Source organism: Lissotriton helveticus, chromosome 5_1, assembly GCF_964261635.1.
Source record: "Lissotriton helveticus chromosome 5_1, aLisHel1.1, whole genome shotgun sequence".
Taxonomy (NCBI): Eukaryota; Metazoa; Chordata; class Amphibia; order Caudata; family Salamandridae; genus Lissotriton; species Lissotriton helveticus.
Genome location: NC_136065.1, coordinates 582,670,086 through 582,686,653, shown reverse-complemented (window position 1 = coordinate 582,686,653; position 16,568 = coordinate 582,670,086). Strand labels below are relative to the sequence as shown.

Sequence of the window (16,568 nt, the reverse complement as noted above, 5' to 3'; positions counted from 1 at the left end):
TCATCCCATGAGTTAAGTGCTTTGTAACCGTATCTGAGAGTTAAAGATATATACTAAGCTACAGCATAAGTTAAAATACTATTCTTTTAGTACTAGTAATTAGTCATACTATTTCTAACATATCTCATCTAAGTGGCTGTGTGAATGTCTGTATCAGTGTATGAGTGGATGTCTCAGTGGCTGTGTGGGTGTGTGAGTGGGTGAGTGACTGTAAGGATGTGTTAGTGGGTATGTGAGTAGCTTTTTGAGTGTGTGGATAGGTAAGGGAGTTAGTGTGAGTGGCTGTACTGGAGAGTAAATGTCTGTGTGAGTGGCTGTAAGGGTACGTGAATGGCTATGTAAGTGGTTGTATGGATGTGTGAATAGGTATGTAAGTGGTTCTGGGGGTGTTTGAGTGGTTGTATGGGTGAGTTTGTGGGTATATGAATACCTGTATGGGTGAGTGAGTGGTTGTGTGAGTTTCTGTATGGAAAATTGAGTTCATGTGTTAGTGGCTGTAAGGGTGTATGAGTGGATGTGTAAGTGTCTGTATGATTGGATGTGTGAATGGCTGTATTGGTGAGTGAGTGGGTGCATGAGTGGCTGTTTGGGTGAGTTAGTGGGTGTGTGTGAGCAGCAGTATGAGTGAGTGGATGTGTGAGTGGCTCTGTTGTGTCAGTACTGGTGTGGGTCTGTGAATGGATATGTCAAGGGTTGTGTGGGAGTGTAAGTGGGTGTCTGAGAGGTTCCATGGCGGTATGAGTGGGTGTGTGAGTGGTTCTATTTATGAATTAATCAGTGATGACATGAGTGATGTCATTTGAAATGTCATCATTGATGTCATGTCAGGACTGTTTGTTTAATAACTTTGGCACCGTTTGACAAATCTTAACGAAAGTTTCAAAAACTATTGTGCCAGGTGTGTGAAAGGTTTTGGGGTGATTGGTCAAGCAGGGGCTGAGAAACAGGGGGGATCCCTAAACGCTTTTCCCCATGCAATTTCCAAAAGGGATTTTAGATAAATCTACAGCCCAAACTGCTGAATGGAATAACACCATTGTTGGCAGAAAGGTAGATTCTGGTCCCGAAAGATCTCTTTTTATACTTTGGTGTATTAATAAGGAAAAAAGATGTGTGTATATCTAGAGGCATAGAGGGTTTGCGAATCCTACAGATCTCATGCTGAGATCTGATTGGCTGCTACCACTTCAACCAGGAAGTGGTGGCAGCCATCTTGGGACTCGGGACTCGCCCGAGTCCCAATAAAACACAAAACACATCAAGGGGCCAGGGTAAAAATAACTTGAACACCTTGGCCTGATGGAGGGGTTATCACAGGGACCACGCCTGGAGCCAAACATTTCGTTTTTTTTATTTTGCTGCAAATTTGCAAAGGATCCACAACAATTTTTTTTAAAAGCACAGTCTACCACACTTGTTTTTTAATGCTCCCCCTTGTTCGCCAGGCCCCAGGGGAGACTAATACGTATATTTGGGGAGAGAGTGGCATGTGTGGCCCCCTCCCCATGCCGATTTTGGTCCCAGGATCCCCATCCCCCGGGGCACGGCTGTAGTTCATAAAGTGGGAGGGGGACACACAGGACCTCTCTCTAGGCCAATTTCAATCCGGGGGACCCCGTCCCCCTAGTCTGACAGCAATTTCAAAAGGGACAGGAGCCAATAGGCCTCCCTCACTGAGCTATTAAGGGCCCCTGAGGACCCCCATCCCCCAGGGCCGGCTCCTGCTATGTATCGGGGTTTTCACAGCCCAGATATAGCATCATCTCTGCCTATGCTGGTGCAGGCAGGGAAACCTGTGTTTGCTTGTGTTTGTCGGACGCAATTTCAAAACTCCCACCAAGCAAGAGCAAACCCGAAGTATGCCAGCTCAGTGAGGACTTCAGATTGGTTTCCATGCCAGCCGTGATGTGGGAAGGAAAACAGATCAGATTATTGCTTCTGCCCACAGAAAGCAGCATATTTTTACACTCACTACAGGCGGGAGTATTGCTGGCTCATGCTGGATGCAACAAGTCAGCTGGAGCTGGTTGGACCTTAGCCCCCCCTCCCCGCCGGCACCCAACCAGGACATGGTGGGGGCCCTGGTTGGGCAACAGGGCACCCACCCTTTGTAGGCTGGGCACCAGACAGTGGGGTCCCTGGGGTCGAAATCGGCCCAGGGAGGGGGGCTGCATGCTCCCTTCCGCATTAACTATAGTGCCGGTCCCAGGGGATGGGGCCATCAGGGCCAAAACCAGCCAGGGGAGGGGAACCACATGCCCACTCCTCATGAAAGTGGCTCGGGATGGGGCCACAGGTTGGCTGCATGTGGGGATTTAGCAGCAGGACCTGGCCTAAGGCAATGCCCTGCGGCTAATTCCCCACCATGCATTGCCAAAGGCAGTGTGCGCCTGCAGTTGTACATTTAAAAAAAAACTAGAAATTTCTAGTTGGTGGTAAGTTGCGATTTCCTTGAAAAATGCCCTTTGTGCGCCACATGTTTCAGGGGTGCAACAGGGTGTCCTTTGGACACCCCTGCACCCTTGAAATTATTCTCAATTTGCGATTTTCAAATTGCGAATCAGCAAAATTGGTTACAGGGACGTTATAGTTATAAAATAACATTAATTAACCCTAGAAATTCACTGAAAAAACAAATGTTACAGGAAAAATAATTTCTTTTAAAACCTTGGAAATTCACTAAAAAAGCAAAGGTTACAAGGATTTTATAGTTAGGTTCAGATTTTACACACACCAAACCGTAGAAATCCAGTAGTTCTAGTTCTAGTTATCTCAAGTAACTATAACTCGTGACGTAAGGTAAGTATAACTCACACCCTCGCCATGCACTGCTAATTACCTCAGATAGTACATCATTTATGACATCTCCTATGACATAATTGATAATATCACTGCACCATTCGCAGTGAAATTATTGATGAGAAAATTGTGCATGGCGGGGGCATGAGTTATAGTTACTTGAGATAACTATAACTACTGAATTTGTATAGTTTTGTATGTAAAATCTGAATCTAGCTGTAGCGTCCCTTGAAACTTTGTTTTTTAGTGAATGGATATATATATATATGTAGAGAGAGAGAGAGAGAGAGAGACACCCAGACAGACAGACAGACAGACAGACAGACAGACAGACAGATAGATAGATAGATAGATAGATAGATAGATAGATAGATAGATAGATAGATAGATAGATAGATAGATAGATAGATAGATAGATAGATAGATAGATAGATAGATAGATAGATAGATAGATAGATAGATAGATAGATAGATAGATAGATAGATAGATAGATAGATAGATAGATAGATAGATAGATAGATAGATAGATAGTCTGGAGGAAGGCGCAGGCTGAAACACATCAGCCTTGACTATGCATTTGTTCACTTGATGACGTAATAAAAGCATATATGTATATCTAACTACTGCTAATATTATTTCATTTTCTAAATAGTCATGGACCCGCGGAGTAGGTGTTCACAAACTTCCAGGGGGCTGCAGACCCCCAGATTAAGAATTTCTCATCTAAATCCCTATATTTTGCATATTCCATGTCTTCAGTTCTACAATTAAACCAATTGCTTGAAACAGTGTACCACCACACAAAAAAATTACTGTTTATGGTTTGGTTGTTTTGTTCTGTCAAACACATAAAGTGATTTACAATGTATTCACATGAATTTGTTTGACACAGCACCGGGTGAGCAGACCCCGGTGAGCTGCCTGCCAGGTCAGTGGAGGCTATGCTTTCTGCTCCCCTTGTGAAGGGCCAGCCTTCCTTTTTAAAGACGTCCTACATCTGCTCAGCAGGAAAAGCTGCTGCCCTGGTAGTTGTTCTTTAGGCAAAGAGTTTGCCAGGAAGCTGGCATGTTTTTTGCACCTGCTAGGCAAACTATTTTGTTTTTCAATAATAAACACCCAAGCATAAGATTATGCTGCAAAAGTGATCAGAAATGCAAAAATAGCATTCTACTTCTCAAGCTAATGCTAAGAATACCTAAAACTCAAGTGGAAGTTGTATACCTGTAGGAAAAAACACGATATCAGTAAAGAAAAAATGTTGTAGGGCTATACTAGCATAGCACATGAATTCAAAGCGAGGCTTTGGATGAAGGGTCTGTAAAGATAAGAGTGTGACATCTGTACCACAAATGGGAAAATACTCGATTTCATGTCATGATTAATTTAGTTAGTTATAGTCAAATTGTAAAAGATTCTAAAGGTTCAAAATCTGGTAATTCGTGAATAATGTTATTAGGACCAATTCACACAGAAAGTCATTAATTTGATCCTACACGGTCACTGCTACATTTGGAGGACATTTCTGAATATTAAGGGACTAAAAAAACAGATGCAATAGTACTCCTGGAAATCTTTATCAGCTACGCTTTTCAGCAGTACTCGCATTCAGAAATAATTACGTAAGCATTCATAAATGTTTTGTGTTCGTCATGAAGAAAACATTTTTCACACAGAGAACCCTCTTCCGGTACACCCCCGCCAATTTATTAGGTTTTCTAATACCTTTTCACCAATAAAATGGATTTACTTCTGAATTTGACAGGCTTAAATCTCTGACCATTTTCAGAGTGCAAACCTACCACCAAAAAGTTTGAAAATACCCACAAACTTACACGTTTTTTGTGGGTTGTCACCTTCTTTTGCAGGTGTCCTGACATAGAAAATCCTGAGAAGAACATTACTCACAAGTAAGCTAGACAAGCCTAGCCTTATTTTAAAAATAAGTAAATGCATTACTGAGTGTCATTACACATGTTGTGAATAACAACGTTAAATTTGCACAAATATTGTTTCGCATGTACGCTGAACATAAGATGGAGAATGGTTGGTCCCCACAGCAAAACAACAGGTACATCTTCTTCAGACTGCCTATTCCTTTGTCTCTGGCCTGTACAAAGTGAATAATTAAGGTTTCCCAACAAAACTGGTCTACAGAGTATGTACGTGTCTTGAGTTGTAGGCCCTAGACCTGAAAAAAAAATTCTGGCGCAGGGAAATACCTTTTCTATCCTGCAACCATAATTGAACATCAGCCCAACATGATTGGTTGGCTTTTTGAACTATATGAATGCGCGTGAACCAAGTGGCAATTGGTTACTGCCAAACTAGCAAAGACTGAGCTTGTATACTGGACGCTATATTCTAGAAAGAGACAGTCTCCATTGCTTCAAACCTGCACAGACCATGCTGTTGCAGTTCCTGAACATACTACTGCTTGGTGCCTATTTCCTCAAGGATAAGACTTAGGGCTTTATTATCAGTCTGGCGGTCCACAGACAGCCAGACTCACGGTGATAGGAACCGCTAGCTGTTGTGCTATGATCCTGAGGCCGCAATATACTTGGTGTGACCTCCGCAGTCCCACTAAGCATATTATGAGTTTCCTCTCTGCCACGGATTTCATGGCGGTGAGCCCGCAATTAAAACCACGGCAGAGAGGAAACAAAGGAACCCTATGCCATGTGGGTGTTCCCTGTGTGCATGCACCGGAGAACCTGCACGGCATAGACTGCAGGAGTTCATACCGTGCAGGTACTGCCTTTGATGTTCCCATTGTGGTGCCAATTACATAGGCACTGCCCTGGTAACCCCAAATAACCACCCACCAGACCAGGGGAAAACTCCTGATCTGGCAGGCGGTTTGTACACTGGTTTGGCGGTGCGGATCGGTCCCGCTCCTGCACCACCACACTCGTAATAAGGCCCTTAGACTCGTATCATGCTGAAGCTCTGTTTGGCAGCCCTATTACTACAGCTCACCTTGCCTGAATGAAATATCCTAGAGAGCTGATGGACATCGGGGACTCTGACAAAGAGTACAGTACAAACACATGCTCACAACCCCTCGTCAAAGAAGAGAGGAGGGCAGTCAATATCAATATTCAAATGCAGTTGAGCTAAGTGGTGGCTCTACCTGGTGCACTCACTTCTTGCCTGTGCCGACATTTGCTTTGGGAGACCCTGCATCTCTTCCGTCCAATCTGCTACTCACTAATCTCTACTGAGGATGTCACAGGGTCAAGCTCATCACTACCATCAGTTCCCTGAAACAAATGTTTTTTTCCTAGAACCACAACTTGTGGTGTCCTGCCCATGCCCTGTTGCGCAGTGGTCCAGCACCCAAGCAACCTGTGTAGGAACCACTGCAAGAACCTTAAAGAAGTCCTTAGGGTTACTTTCTGTCTTTGGGTCCTCACTACAATTTACTCTGAGGTCCACACTATTATCTGCCACCTCCAGAACCAAGATTTGTTCTCACTCATTGTTGGGCATTGACCCAGCATCACTAGGAGGCCTTGACTGTAAGATATTCAGTTTAAAAGGTGCTGTTCAATCCCAACCATAAACAAGGTTTACTAACCGTAAGCAGGTTTCCTGGTCAAACAACTATTTATAGTGAAAACCTAGAAACTTGGGGGCAGATTTACCAGGAACTGACGTATCTGGATAGATGCAGCAGGTTCCTTGCGCCAGCACCAAATGTCCTTGCGCCACCGTGGATGCGCTGTATTACAATACAGTGCTCCATGGCACAAGGATTAACAGATGCGTCAGAAATTCTGATGCATCTGCTTGCCCAAAAGTTTCTCATGAAAGTGACGTAACTCCAGTAAAGCACCACAACAGATAGGTGAGTCCCATTCAAAAAGCCCTGCGCCATTCCTTATGCCTGGACCGAGCAGGTGTAGGGATTTTGACGCAGTGAAGGCGTAGAGTGACGCAGTGAAATGTTGTAAATTTCACTGCATCAGTTCTGCATGGCTTTTTGAGTGGGAACGCCCACTCTGCATACATTATACCTGACGCAGATATACGGTGACGCAGGGCTTTACAACGTGACGCATCTCCCTAGACGCATCACGTTGTAAATTAGCGGCACTGTTTGCGCTGCTGTTGGATCAAGAAAAGTGACGCAATGGCAGCGCAAGGGGCTTGTAAATCTGCCCCTTGATGTTCAGTGCTTACTTTCTTAATAAGTTGCACCATTCTTATTGCGTGCCTTGTGTAACTGTCCTAGGGATCACAGTATGTTAGGGATCAGGAACCGTGTAATATTATGCACCATTTTGGTGGAAGAATCATAATCCTCTGTTTTCTCAAAAAATTATGAGCAGCACAGTATTCTGTATCAGTAATTGGTAGCAAATTGTGTGTGTATCATGGAATGTATTTCACTGATTCAGTGCTTAAAGACTTTGCCAGAATCCTGACACTTGTCCTGGAAAATTACATTGTTAATTATGGGATGGTACATTTAATTTGGAATGCTCTGGTGCTGCATCTTTTTTCTTTCTTTCTTGGGTTGTTGCCTTGATTGTTGTAAAATTATTATGTTGGTTTGTTTTATTAATGCGTTTTTACTTTATTGTGAACTTGCACTGTCCTATGTTTTGGGATGCTGTTGCAGTAGTGCTGACATATTGTTGCTTTTTTTGTATTCATCTGTATAGTTTTGTAACTGTATTTTGTGCAGTGCTTCTGAAGTTATGTTTCTCTGCCATCGTGCTGTGTTGCAATTTTGTTGTGGCAGTGTGTGCTGGCATATTGCTTTGTTGGATTGATGTTAGGTTTTGCATTTGTACACTGTTGAGCAGTTATGCTAAGTGTCACTGAGTAGCATTGCCATGTAAATCTAAGGTTGTTTTGGTATCTCTTTGTTGTTGTTTTGGGGTCTTTTGTTTTCTTGTTGTGTCATTATAACATTTTGCAGGTATACAACCTTTACAACGAAACTTTTACAACGAACTACCATTACAACGCAACTTTTACAACGCAAACTATTACAACGCATTGCTCTGGGGGGCGCTCAAGGATAGGGAATAGGTTAATTTACTATCCAATAACCTTCCCTAGTGTCCACGGGGACAGGAGTTGGAATAGTAAATTAAACTATTCACTATCCAACACCCAAAAGCGCTATGCGTTGTAATGGTATGCGATGTAAAAACCGCGTTGTAAAGGGATGTACGTTGTTACAACGCAGGTTGTAACAACGCATACCTTTACCACGCGGCCGCTACAACGCAAGTCGTTACCACGACTTGCGTTGGAGGGCGCGGATTTAGGATTTTTATAATTTTATATTCCAACACCAGTCCCCGTAACAGTAGGGAAGGTGTTGGGATATAAATTTATAAAATTCCTTATCCCACAGCGCCCTCCAGCGCAAGTCGTCTTACCGACTTGCGTTGTAACGGCTGCGTGGTAAAGGTACCGCGTGGTAAAAACTTTGTGGTAAAGGTTGTTTACCGTTGTAAAGGTATGCGTGGTAAAAGTATGCGTTGTAACGTCATACATCCCATTTTGCATCATCATGCTGTTGTATTATTGTGCAGTTGCGGGCGACACAATATAATACCGGGAGCAGGGGGAGACAGGGGGCCAGCAGGAAACACGGAGGGGGAGAGGGGCCTGCGGGGCGCACACAGAGGAGCGCGCATGGGGGAGAGAAAGACAGGGTTAGTGATGAAAATGAACACTTACCTGGTGCTGCCGTCCGCCTCGTGCACCTCTGCCATAGTTCCTGGAGTCCCTGGGAAAGCATCAGACTCCCATCCAATCTTGCGCTACTCTCATATGAGAGCAGCACAGTGATTGGCCTGAGTGGACTGAGAAGACGCTCCGCTCAGTGAGTCTGTGGGGTTTCTCCAGCTCGGCTGCTCAATGCAGCCGGGCTGGAGAAACCTAAGTGGGCATGAGTGTTTGGCCGGCCTGAGACGGCCGACCAAACACACATGCACACTTAAAAGCACACGTAGCAATCCTCCTCCCCGTCCCATGCCCCGGCCCGCCCCTCCCTGCACAAGCTGGCTCAGAGCCGACAAATGAAAAATAAAACGATACTAAGATATTCAGCTAGATTCATCAAAGACTCGTTTTGCGAGTCTTTAATAGCGATTCATAAGGAATCGCTATTAAGGACTTGAAAAACAGGATTCATGTAGGAATTGCAAAAAATATTGCGATTCCTACATCTTCCTTATTTGCGATTAGCAATTTGCTAATCGCAAATAAGGATGCGATTTCAAGGGTGCAGGGTTGTCCAAAGGACACCCTGTAGCATCCCTGAAATGAAAATGTACACATGTGTTGCGCACACACATGTCCAAAGGACATTTGTGTGTGTAATATGCAACTTAGAAAAATGCACTGAAGTGCATTTTTCTAAGTTTACGCTATTTACCACGAAGTTTCAATTCGTGGTAAATAGCGGCCAAAAATTGCGAATTCGCAAATTAAAAATGGTTAATGAATTGCATTTAAGGAATCTCAAATAGAGATTCCTTAAATGCAATTCCTCGCAAATATGCGATTTCGCATTTAGCGATTTTTGCATTTGGGATGATGAATCCCAAATGCAAAAATTGCACTCGCAAAGGGCCAGATTCTCAGAATCTGGCCCTTTGCGAGCCGTTTTCGGCTTGATGAATCTAGCTGATATTTTTATTTTTCACTTGCTGGCTCTGAGCTACTGGGGAGACGCTCTTCCACCATTGAGGAGGATTCCCCTGTTGTTGTGGCATCATTTTGTTTTATGTTGATGTTTTGTTATGTAGCTGAGATATTGTGTTGTGCTCTGTTTTGTTGTTGTTGGATCTCAAATAAAAACCATCTATCTAAACGTGTACAACTACTTTGTTACACAATACCAGATCCACACTCATCTTTACGATACAGTGAGAAAAAAGTATTTGTAAACAAAACTGTGCTTTTTACCATTAACAACATGATTTTTTTAATAGTAAAGCAAAAACCAAGCAAAAACATATTAAGATTTATCCCACTTTCTACTTACCGCGAATTAGGCTGCTGGTCAACGGCTTGTTGTTGAAAGGTGACTCCCAGTCTTGGGAAACTTCGCTTTGCTACATTTGTGCCCCACTCCCTCTCCGTTGGGATCCCTTCTGTCGGGAGATAGTGCAGCATTTCATCCGATGATATTAAATCTAGCAACTAGAAATGGACACATAATAAATAAGGAAATCATTTACAGTCCATATCATAGGGTGTTGCAGCATGTAGCAGGGCAGGCTGCCTATATAATTTATTTGAACCAGAAATAAAAATAAAAAAACTGTTTTAAAGTATGACGTTAGATTTAGGAATCTTGGCACCAAGAAGTGGATTTTCTGATTGCTTTAGCAACGGTGTTTCAGATAGGTTGACAAATCGGTCCCCGATTCTGAGTGGGTCAAAATTTTCTGACTCCTGTGCAAACTGGAATTCTGAATTGTGTGGTCATTACCAGGTGCGATAAAGTCATCACTCTTCATTAAATTTCGTAATGTCAAACCTGACAGAATTTAAAAAGGGAAACGAGTATGGCATTTACTGTGACATGCAGATCATGGTGCAATAAGCACCAACATTCACGTTGTTTCCAATGACTCGAATTAGATTCACTGAACACACCTGGTAAATTCTGAGCTCCAGTGGGTAGGATTTTATCATGCTCCCTTCCCTCACCTTCCCTCTCGCTCACTCACAACCAGATCCAACGTATCGTCTCTGACTGTGCATGGCAGTGATTATTAGAATATAGAAACAGTTTATAGAATATAGAAGACTATCTACTTCTACTTCCAGTAGCAGATGAAATTTACACCTACGGAAAGTATGAAAGAAGGCCAGATTTTCCTAAGTCATATGTCTGGGATGGGGTAGGAAAACTGGAGTTCACACAGAGGGCTATTGGAAGGATTTTGCAAATGTTGGAAACACCTAGGAAGTTGGAACGTTCTAGGTATCCACAAACATTAGCAATGCACTTCCGTCCCTAAATGCACACATAACTACTTCAGAAAATGGTGAAATGATTTTGCTTTTAAGGTGTGTTAGACATGGGGTTTCTGGTTGGCTAGGGTATGCACCTAAGCCAGAGAGAACCCACCACTTTAGTCAGGGTAAGGCAGTGTCATCACTTCCGCCCTGCACTGAATCCTTGCAGGTTAGCGGTCTAGTGCTGCCGAGCCTTCCGCCTATTTAAAAACCTGTCTTTACCTTTGCCTCATTGATAAAACGCGGCGATCTAGGCTGCGCTTGCAGGCTGTGCTGTGTTCCTGCTGCAAACTTCGTAAAAATCTTAAAAAGCGCTGCTGAATTACTAGCACGCTGGTCTTACTATTTTTAAAATTGTATTGTGATTGTTGTAACTTCTGCTGATTTTAATAGCACGTTAAAAATTTACTTTTCACATTGCACATTGCTTTTGACACACTGTAGGCACTCTCACCTGCCTCTTAACCCCCTCGTGGCCCCGTTCCGCCCCGGCTTGTGCCGTTTGCGCGGAGGGTCAGGTCGAGGCGCCGCACTTCCTGGCAGTGTCATCACTTCCGCCCTGCACTGAATCCTTGCAGGTTAGCGGTCTAGTGCTGCCGAGCCTTCCGCCTATTTAAAAACCTGTCTTTACCTTTGCCTCATTGATAAAACGCGGCGATCTAGGCTGCGCTTGCAGGCTGTGCTGTGTTCCTGCTGCAAACTTCGTAAAAATCTTAAAAAGCGCTGCTGAATTACTAGCACGCTGGTCTTACTATTTTTAAAATTGTATTGTGATTGTTGTAACTTCTGCTGATTTTAATAGCACGTTAAAAATTTACTTTTCACATTGCACATTGCTTTTGACACACTGTAGGCACTCTCACCTGCCTCTTAACCCCCTCGTGGCCCCGTTCCGCCCCGGCTTGTGCCGTTTGCGCGGAGGGTCAGGTCGAGGCGCCGCACTTCCTGGCAGTGTCATCACTTCCGCCCTGCACTGAATCCTTGCAGGTTAGCGGTCTAGTGCACCCTCCCCTTCAGTATTTAATGGCGATATGGAGGACGCGCAGCGGACGAGCGCAGCGGGAGCGCCGACTTCGCGCCAAAGTCGCGCACAAGTCAAGCCCGTCTGCGCCCGTCCGCGGCCGACCAGGCCCATGGCCCCGTCGTAATGCCGATCTGATTTCCTATACCCCTGCCGACCTAAAGAGTCTCAATCTCGCTGGCCCCATTCCCGTCCGCGCCGCCAATGCGGCCCTGACATGTGGCATTTTCGTCCCCTCTGACCTTCCGCCAATGGTCGATCTTCACGACCCAACCCCCCCTGCTCCTCGGATCACCACCTCCCTATCGATCTATTACCTCAACACTCGTTCCCTCATTCGACATCAGCTTGAAATTTTTCAACTATTGCATCAAAGCTCTGTCGATATCCTTCTATTAACAGAAACATGGATTACAGAAGATTCTGCCCCCGATATTCTTGCTGCTATCCCTACGGGATATTATATCATGCACGCCAACCGGCCTGCTGGAAAGACCGGTGGCGGAGTGGCGGCTATCATTCGCTCTATACACACTTTCTCTGAGATCACGATGACCCCCATTCCTAAAACAGAACACCTGGCGCTTCAATTCTCCTCCCCTAAATCTTCTTTTGCCTGTGTTATCGTCTATAGACCCCCTGATCCCATGCCTCTCTTCCCCAAACTCTTCAGCGACGCTATCGCTCAACTGACTATCAACCATGCTAATATCATCGTAATCGGTGATTTCAACTATTGGCCAGCGGATGTCCGTGAAAACCATTTGTCAGTGGAATTCACTGAACTTCTCAAAGGCATGAACCTTTTCCAACATATTCACTCCCCCACCCATCTGAAAGGTCATACTCTAGACCAAGTCTGGACATCCAACCTCGACATCTCACCCCCCTCAGTCTTTCCATGTTCCTGGTCCGATCATCATTTCATCTCCTTTTACCTTCATCTTCACACCTCGTGTCCTTCCACTCGCACTAAGAACAAGATGGCTCGCAATTGGAAAAGGGCTAATCTTCCTGACTTCCACGCCTCACTGGCATCTTCGGCACCATCGCCGCTATCCTCAGTAGAGCATCAGGCTGAGAAACTTGATGAATGGTTACGCCTTGCTAGCGATAAAGCTGCCCCCCTGAAAACTATCAAAACAATGCGCCCCCACGATGCCCATCATTGGTACACGGACCAACTTAAAGCAGACAAAATCGCCCTGCGGCAAACAGAACGCCGTTGGCGTCGCCACTACGACCCTCAACTTAAACTCATATACACTGAGACCTTAAAAATATACAAAAAATCTATTCTGGAAGCAAAGACGGCCTACTTTTCACAAAAAATTATGAACTCGAACAATAAAACGAAAGACATCTTTTCAATTGTAAATGAACTCTCCCTTCCAGACCGAGTCACCCCCCAACCTCCGCCGACACAAACTCTATGCGACTCTCTTAATTCTTATTTTATAGAAAAAATAACAACCATAAAACATAATATCCCTACCCCTGCATCTCCTACGCCTCCTCCTCTGCCTCCCCCAAATACCAGCACTTTGACTAGATTCCCACCGATCTCTCTACAAGAGTTTTCATCACTTCTTCATAAAGTCAGTTCGGGATCCCCTAACGATTGCTGCCCCCCGCAGGTTCTTAAAGGAGCCCTTCTTGCTTGCCCGGGCCCCCCGCTAGCATTACTCAACAACTCTCTTGCTACCGGAGTGGTCCCATCCTCCTTCAAGCAAGCTGCCGTTTTACCAATTCTGAAAAAACCCAATGCAGACCCTACAATACTCAGCAATTACAGACCCATTTCCCTCCTCCCCTACTTAGGCAAGATTCTGGAGACTTACGTGACCCGCTGTTTGAGCTCTTTCATAGAGCAATCATCGTTTTTAGATCCTCAACAAGCTGGATTTAGACCCCTCCATTCCACCGAGGCGGTCATAGTGGCAGTCATGGACACCCTCAGGAAAGGAGCTGACAAAAACATCGCTCAAGCCCTTGTCCTATTGGATCTTTCTGCGGCATTCGACACGGTCGATCACACCATCTTGATCGACCGTGTCTTCAATGGCGGCATCCAAGGAGTGGCCCTTGACTGGCTTAAATCCTTCCTCCACCAGCGCTCACAGTCCGTCCATTTCTCCACTTTTTCCGCATCCTACACTCCCCTTCACTGTGGTGTCCCACAAGGCTCGGCACTATCCCCTCTCCTCTTTAATCTATATCTCCAACCACTGTTAGCCACCCTCCGTAACTTCCCGGTCACAATTTATAATTATGCCGATGATTTGCAGCTAATTTTCCCTGTCGACTCCCTCCCCTCCTCCCGCACCAACTTCCAGTCCACTATGCTAACCATAGCAGAGTGGATGTACCACAGCCACTTAAAGCTAAACCCCACCAAGACCGAGCTCGTCTTGGTGGGTGGCCCCAATCACTCTTGGAATGCCTCCTTCTGGCCTACATCTCTGGGGACGGCACCCACTCCTGTGAGTTCCGTCAAAAGCCTGGGGGTGATCATCTCCCAAGATCTATCAATGAGACCCCACATCAACGCGGTAACCTCTGCCTGCTTCTTCCACCTCAGGCGAATTCGCAAGATCAGCAGGTTTCTTAACAAAGAAGCCCTGACCCAGGTTGTCATTGCGCTCATCACCTCCAGGCTTGACTACGCCAACATTTTGTACGCAGGAATTCCTGCATGTCACCTCCATCGACTCCAGCTGGTGCAGAATCAAGCTGCTCGCTTGATTTTCTGCCAGCCCAAACACCAGCACGTCACCCCCCTACTCCGTAGTCTGCATTGGCTCCCTGTCTCAAAACGCTGCATTTTCAAACTGGCATGTACAACCTTTAGGGCCCTCGAGGACGCAGCTCCTAGGTTCATCTCATCAGCTTTGTCCCGTCATATTCCTGCCAGAGCTCTTCGCTCAGCATCTTTGAATCTCCTTGAGGTCCCCAGATTTAAAAGAAAAAGGCACGGTGGCCTGAGCTTCTCCGTCCTGGCTCCCACCACCTGGAACTCCCTACCCCTCTCTCTTCGTCTCTGCCCAAAGTACGATAGCTTTCGTACTCTCTTAAAAACTCTGCTCTTTCAAGCGGCATATGACTAATTCCCTTCCTGGATCACCGCAAACTTTATCAAGAGCGCCAAGAAACCGATGGTGATAGTGCGCTGTATAAATAATTTTAATAATAATAATAATAATAATAATAAGAGAGTTGCACACCCAAGATAATCCATGTCACAGGTAGTGCAATACAGTGAATACTTATGTATTGCACACATCATGAAAATACCATCACTGTATATACTATGCAGGTCCTGAAATGATAATCGTTATTCTATCTTTGCCAGGTATAAAATGACATAAATCACAATATCAGGGCATAAAATCCAGCAGTAAATTCAGTGAGAAAACACATAGATCATACTAAGTACATGGATCCCAAAACAACATCATATGCTGAGAGTGCAGCACTCCTAAACTCCTATTTTGTGACTTAGGGACAAAACACATGCATTATCAGGACACTAAAGGGCACAACACACCTGTGCTCCTATTAGATTGACTATGGCTTCAAGTAGTTTTCAGTAGAATGCAACAATACTCTGATTTGGCGCCTCCATCGAGGTCTCACCCCAGCCGTGGAGCCATACACAGTGCTCCCAGGTAAGTGCAGGCATGGGGTGGCACACACGCCTCCCACATCGGCAAAAAAACCTCACTAGGGGGTCGATTATGTTGGCCGTGAATCCGCATCCTCCAGGCCGGTGGAAGCCACCGCCGGCCCGGAGGATGCGGATTCACCGCCGCGGACATTGCAAACACCCACCGTGCCATTAGGATGCCGGTGGGATCAGCGGCGGACGGCAAGTCCGTCCGCCGCTGATCCGCGGTGTATGCACGCAAATATGGTGGCGGTGTCTGCAAGACACCGCCAGCCATATTAGATTGCAGGCGGAAACATGCTTTTCTACAGCGGCTTTTCCGCTGTGGAAAAGCATGTGGTCTTTTGTGTTTGGGGGCCTGTTGCGGGCCCCCAGTGTGTTGGGGTGTGGGGGGTGCACATGGGGGGTACCTATGGTACCCCCCTGCTTTGGCATGCACAAGGTGGCAGGCACCACGCGGTGCCTGCCAAGTTGTGCATGCCAAAGTGAAACATGCATATTTTATATTGCGGTGGGTGCTGCTCAAAGCAGCACCCGCCGCAATGGAAAATATATAGGATGTGACCGCCCTACGGAGAGACCGCCGCTGCCCCTGCGGTCGGTTCCTCCACCTTGGGGGTGGTGGACGGACGCAGGTCCGTCCGCCATCCTAATAGGCACCTAGGTCCCTTGCATGTGGAATGATCAAAAAGCAGCTGCCCTGATGTTGCAGTGTGTCTGTGACCCTCCGGGTCCTCTTTGACCGCTGGTAATAATACCACAAAAATGTAGCCACCTGTGACCCCCCTGGAGCGCTGGGTCGGCTGTGCTTCTGGCACAGGAAACTCTTTGGACTTGCCCGCTCTCCCCTGTGGCTTCCCCTTGGGCCCCCACACTGCCTGATTGCAAGTAAGTGGCTGGCTCAGAGGAAATGGTGGGGCTGGTCATCCAGCGTAGGCTCACCCTGTACCACTCAGCTGGCACGCTCAAGGGCCAGGGCTGTGTTGAGGGATTCCTGACGTACTGTGCAGCATCCAGCAAGGCTGTGCGGCTGACGGGGCTCTGCTGAGGGGAGGTTGCCACATTGCAACTGGTGATGAGCA

At 45.8% G+C, this 16,568-nt stretch overlaps 1 protein-coding gene across 3 annotated transcripts in view; it reads right to left on the bottom strand.

Moving 5' to 3' along the window:
* Positions 1-16,568, bottom strand: part of LOC144753278 (uncharacterized) — a 92,534-nt gene that overhangs the window by 16,409 nt on the left and 59,557 nt on the right. For all 3 annotated transcript variants that reach the window (XR_013594286.1, XM_078641016.1, XM_078641015.1), the window contains exon 2: positions 9,816-9,973. Coding sequence is in view for 2 of the 3 variants with exons in the window: in XM_078641016.1 (XP_078497142.1) it covers positions 9,816-9,973 (158 nt within the window). In the remaining variant the exon portion in view is untranslated. The remainder of the gene's footprint in view (positions 1-9,815; positions 9,974-16,568) is intronic.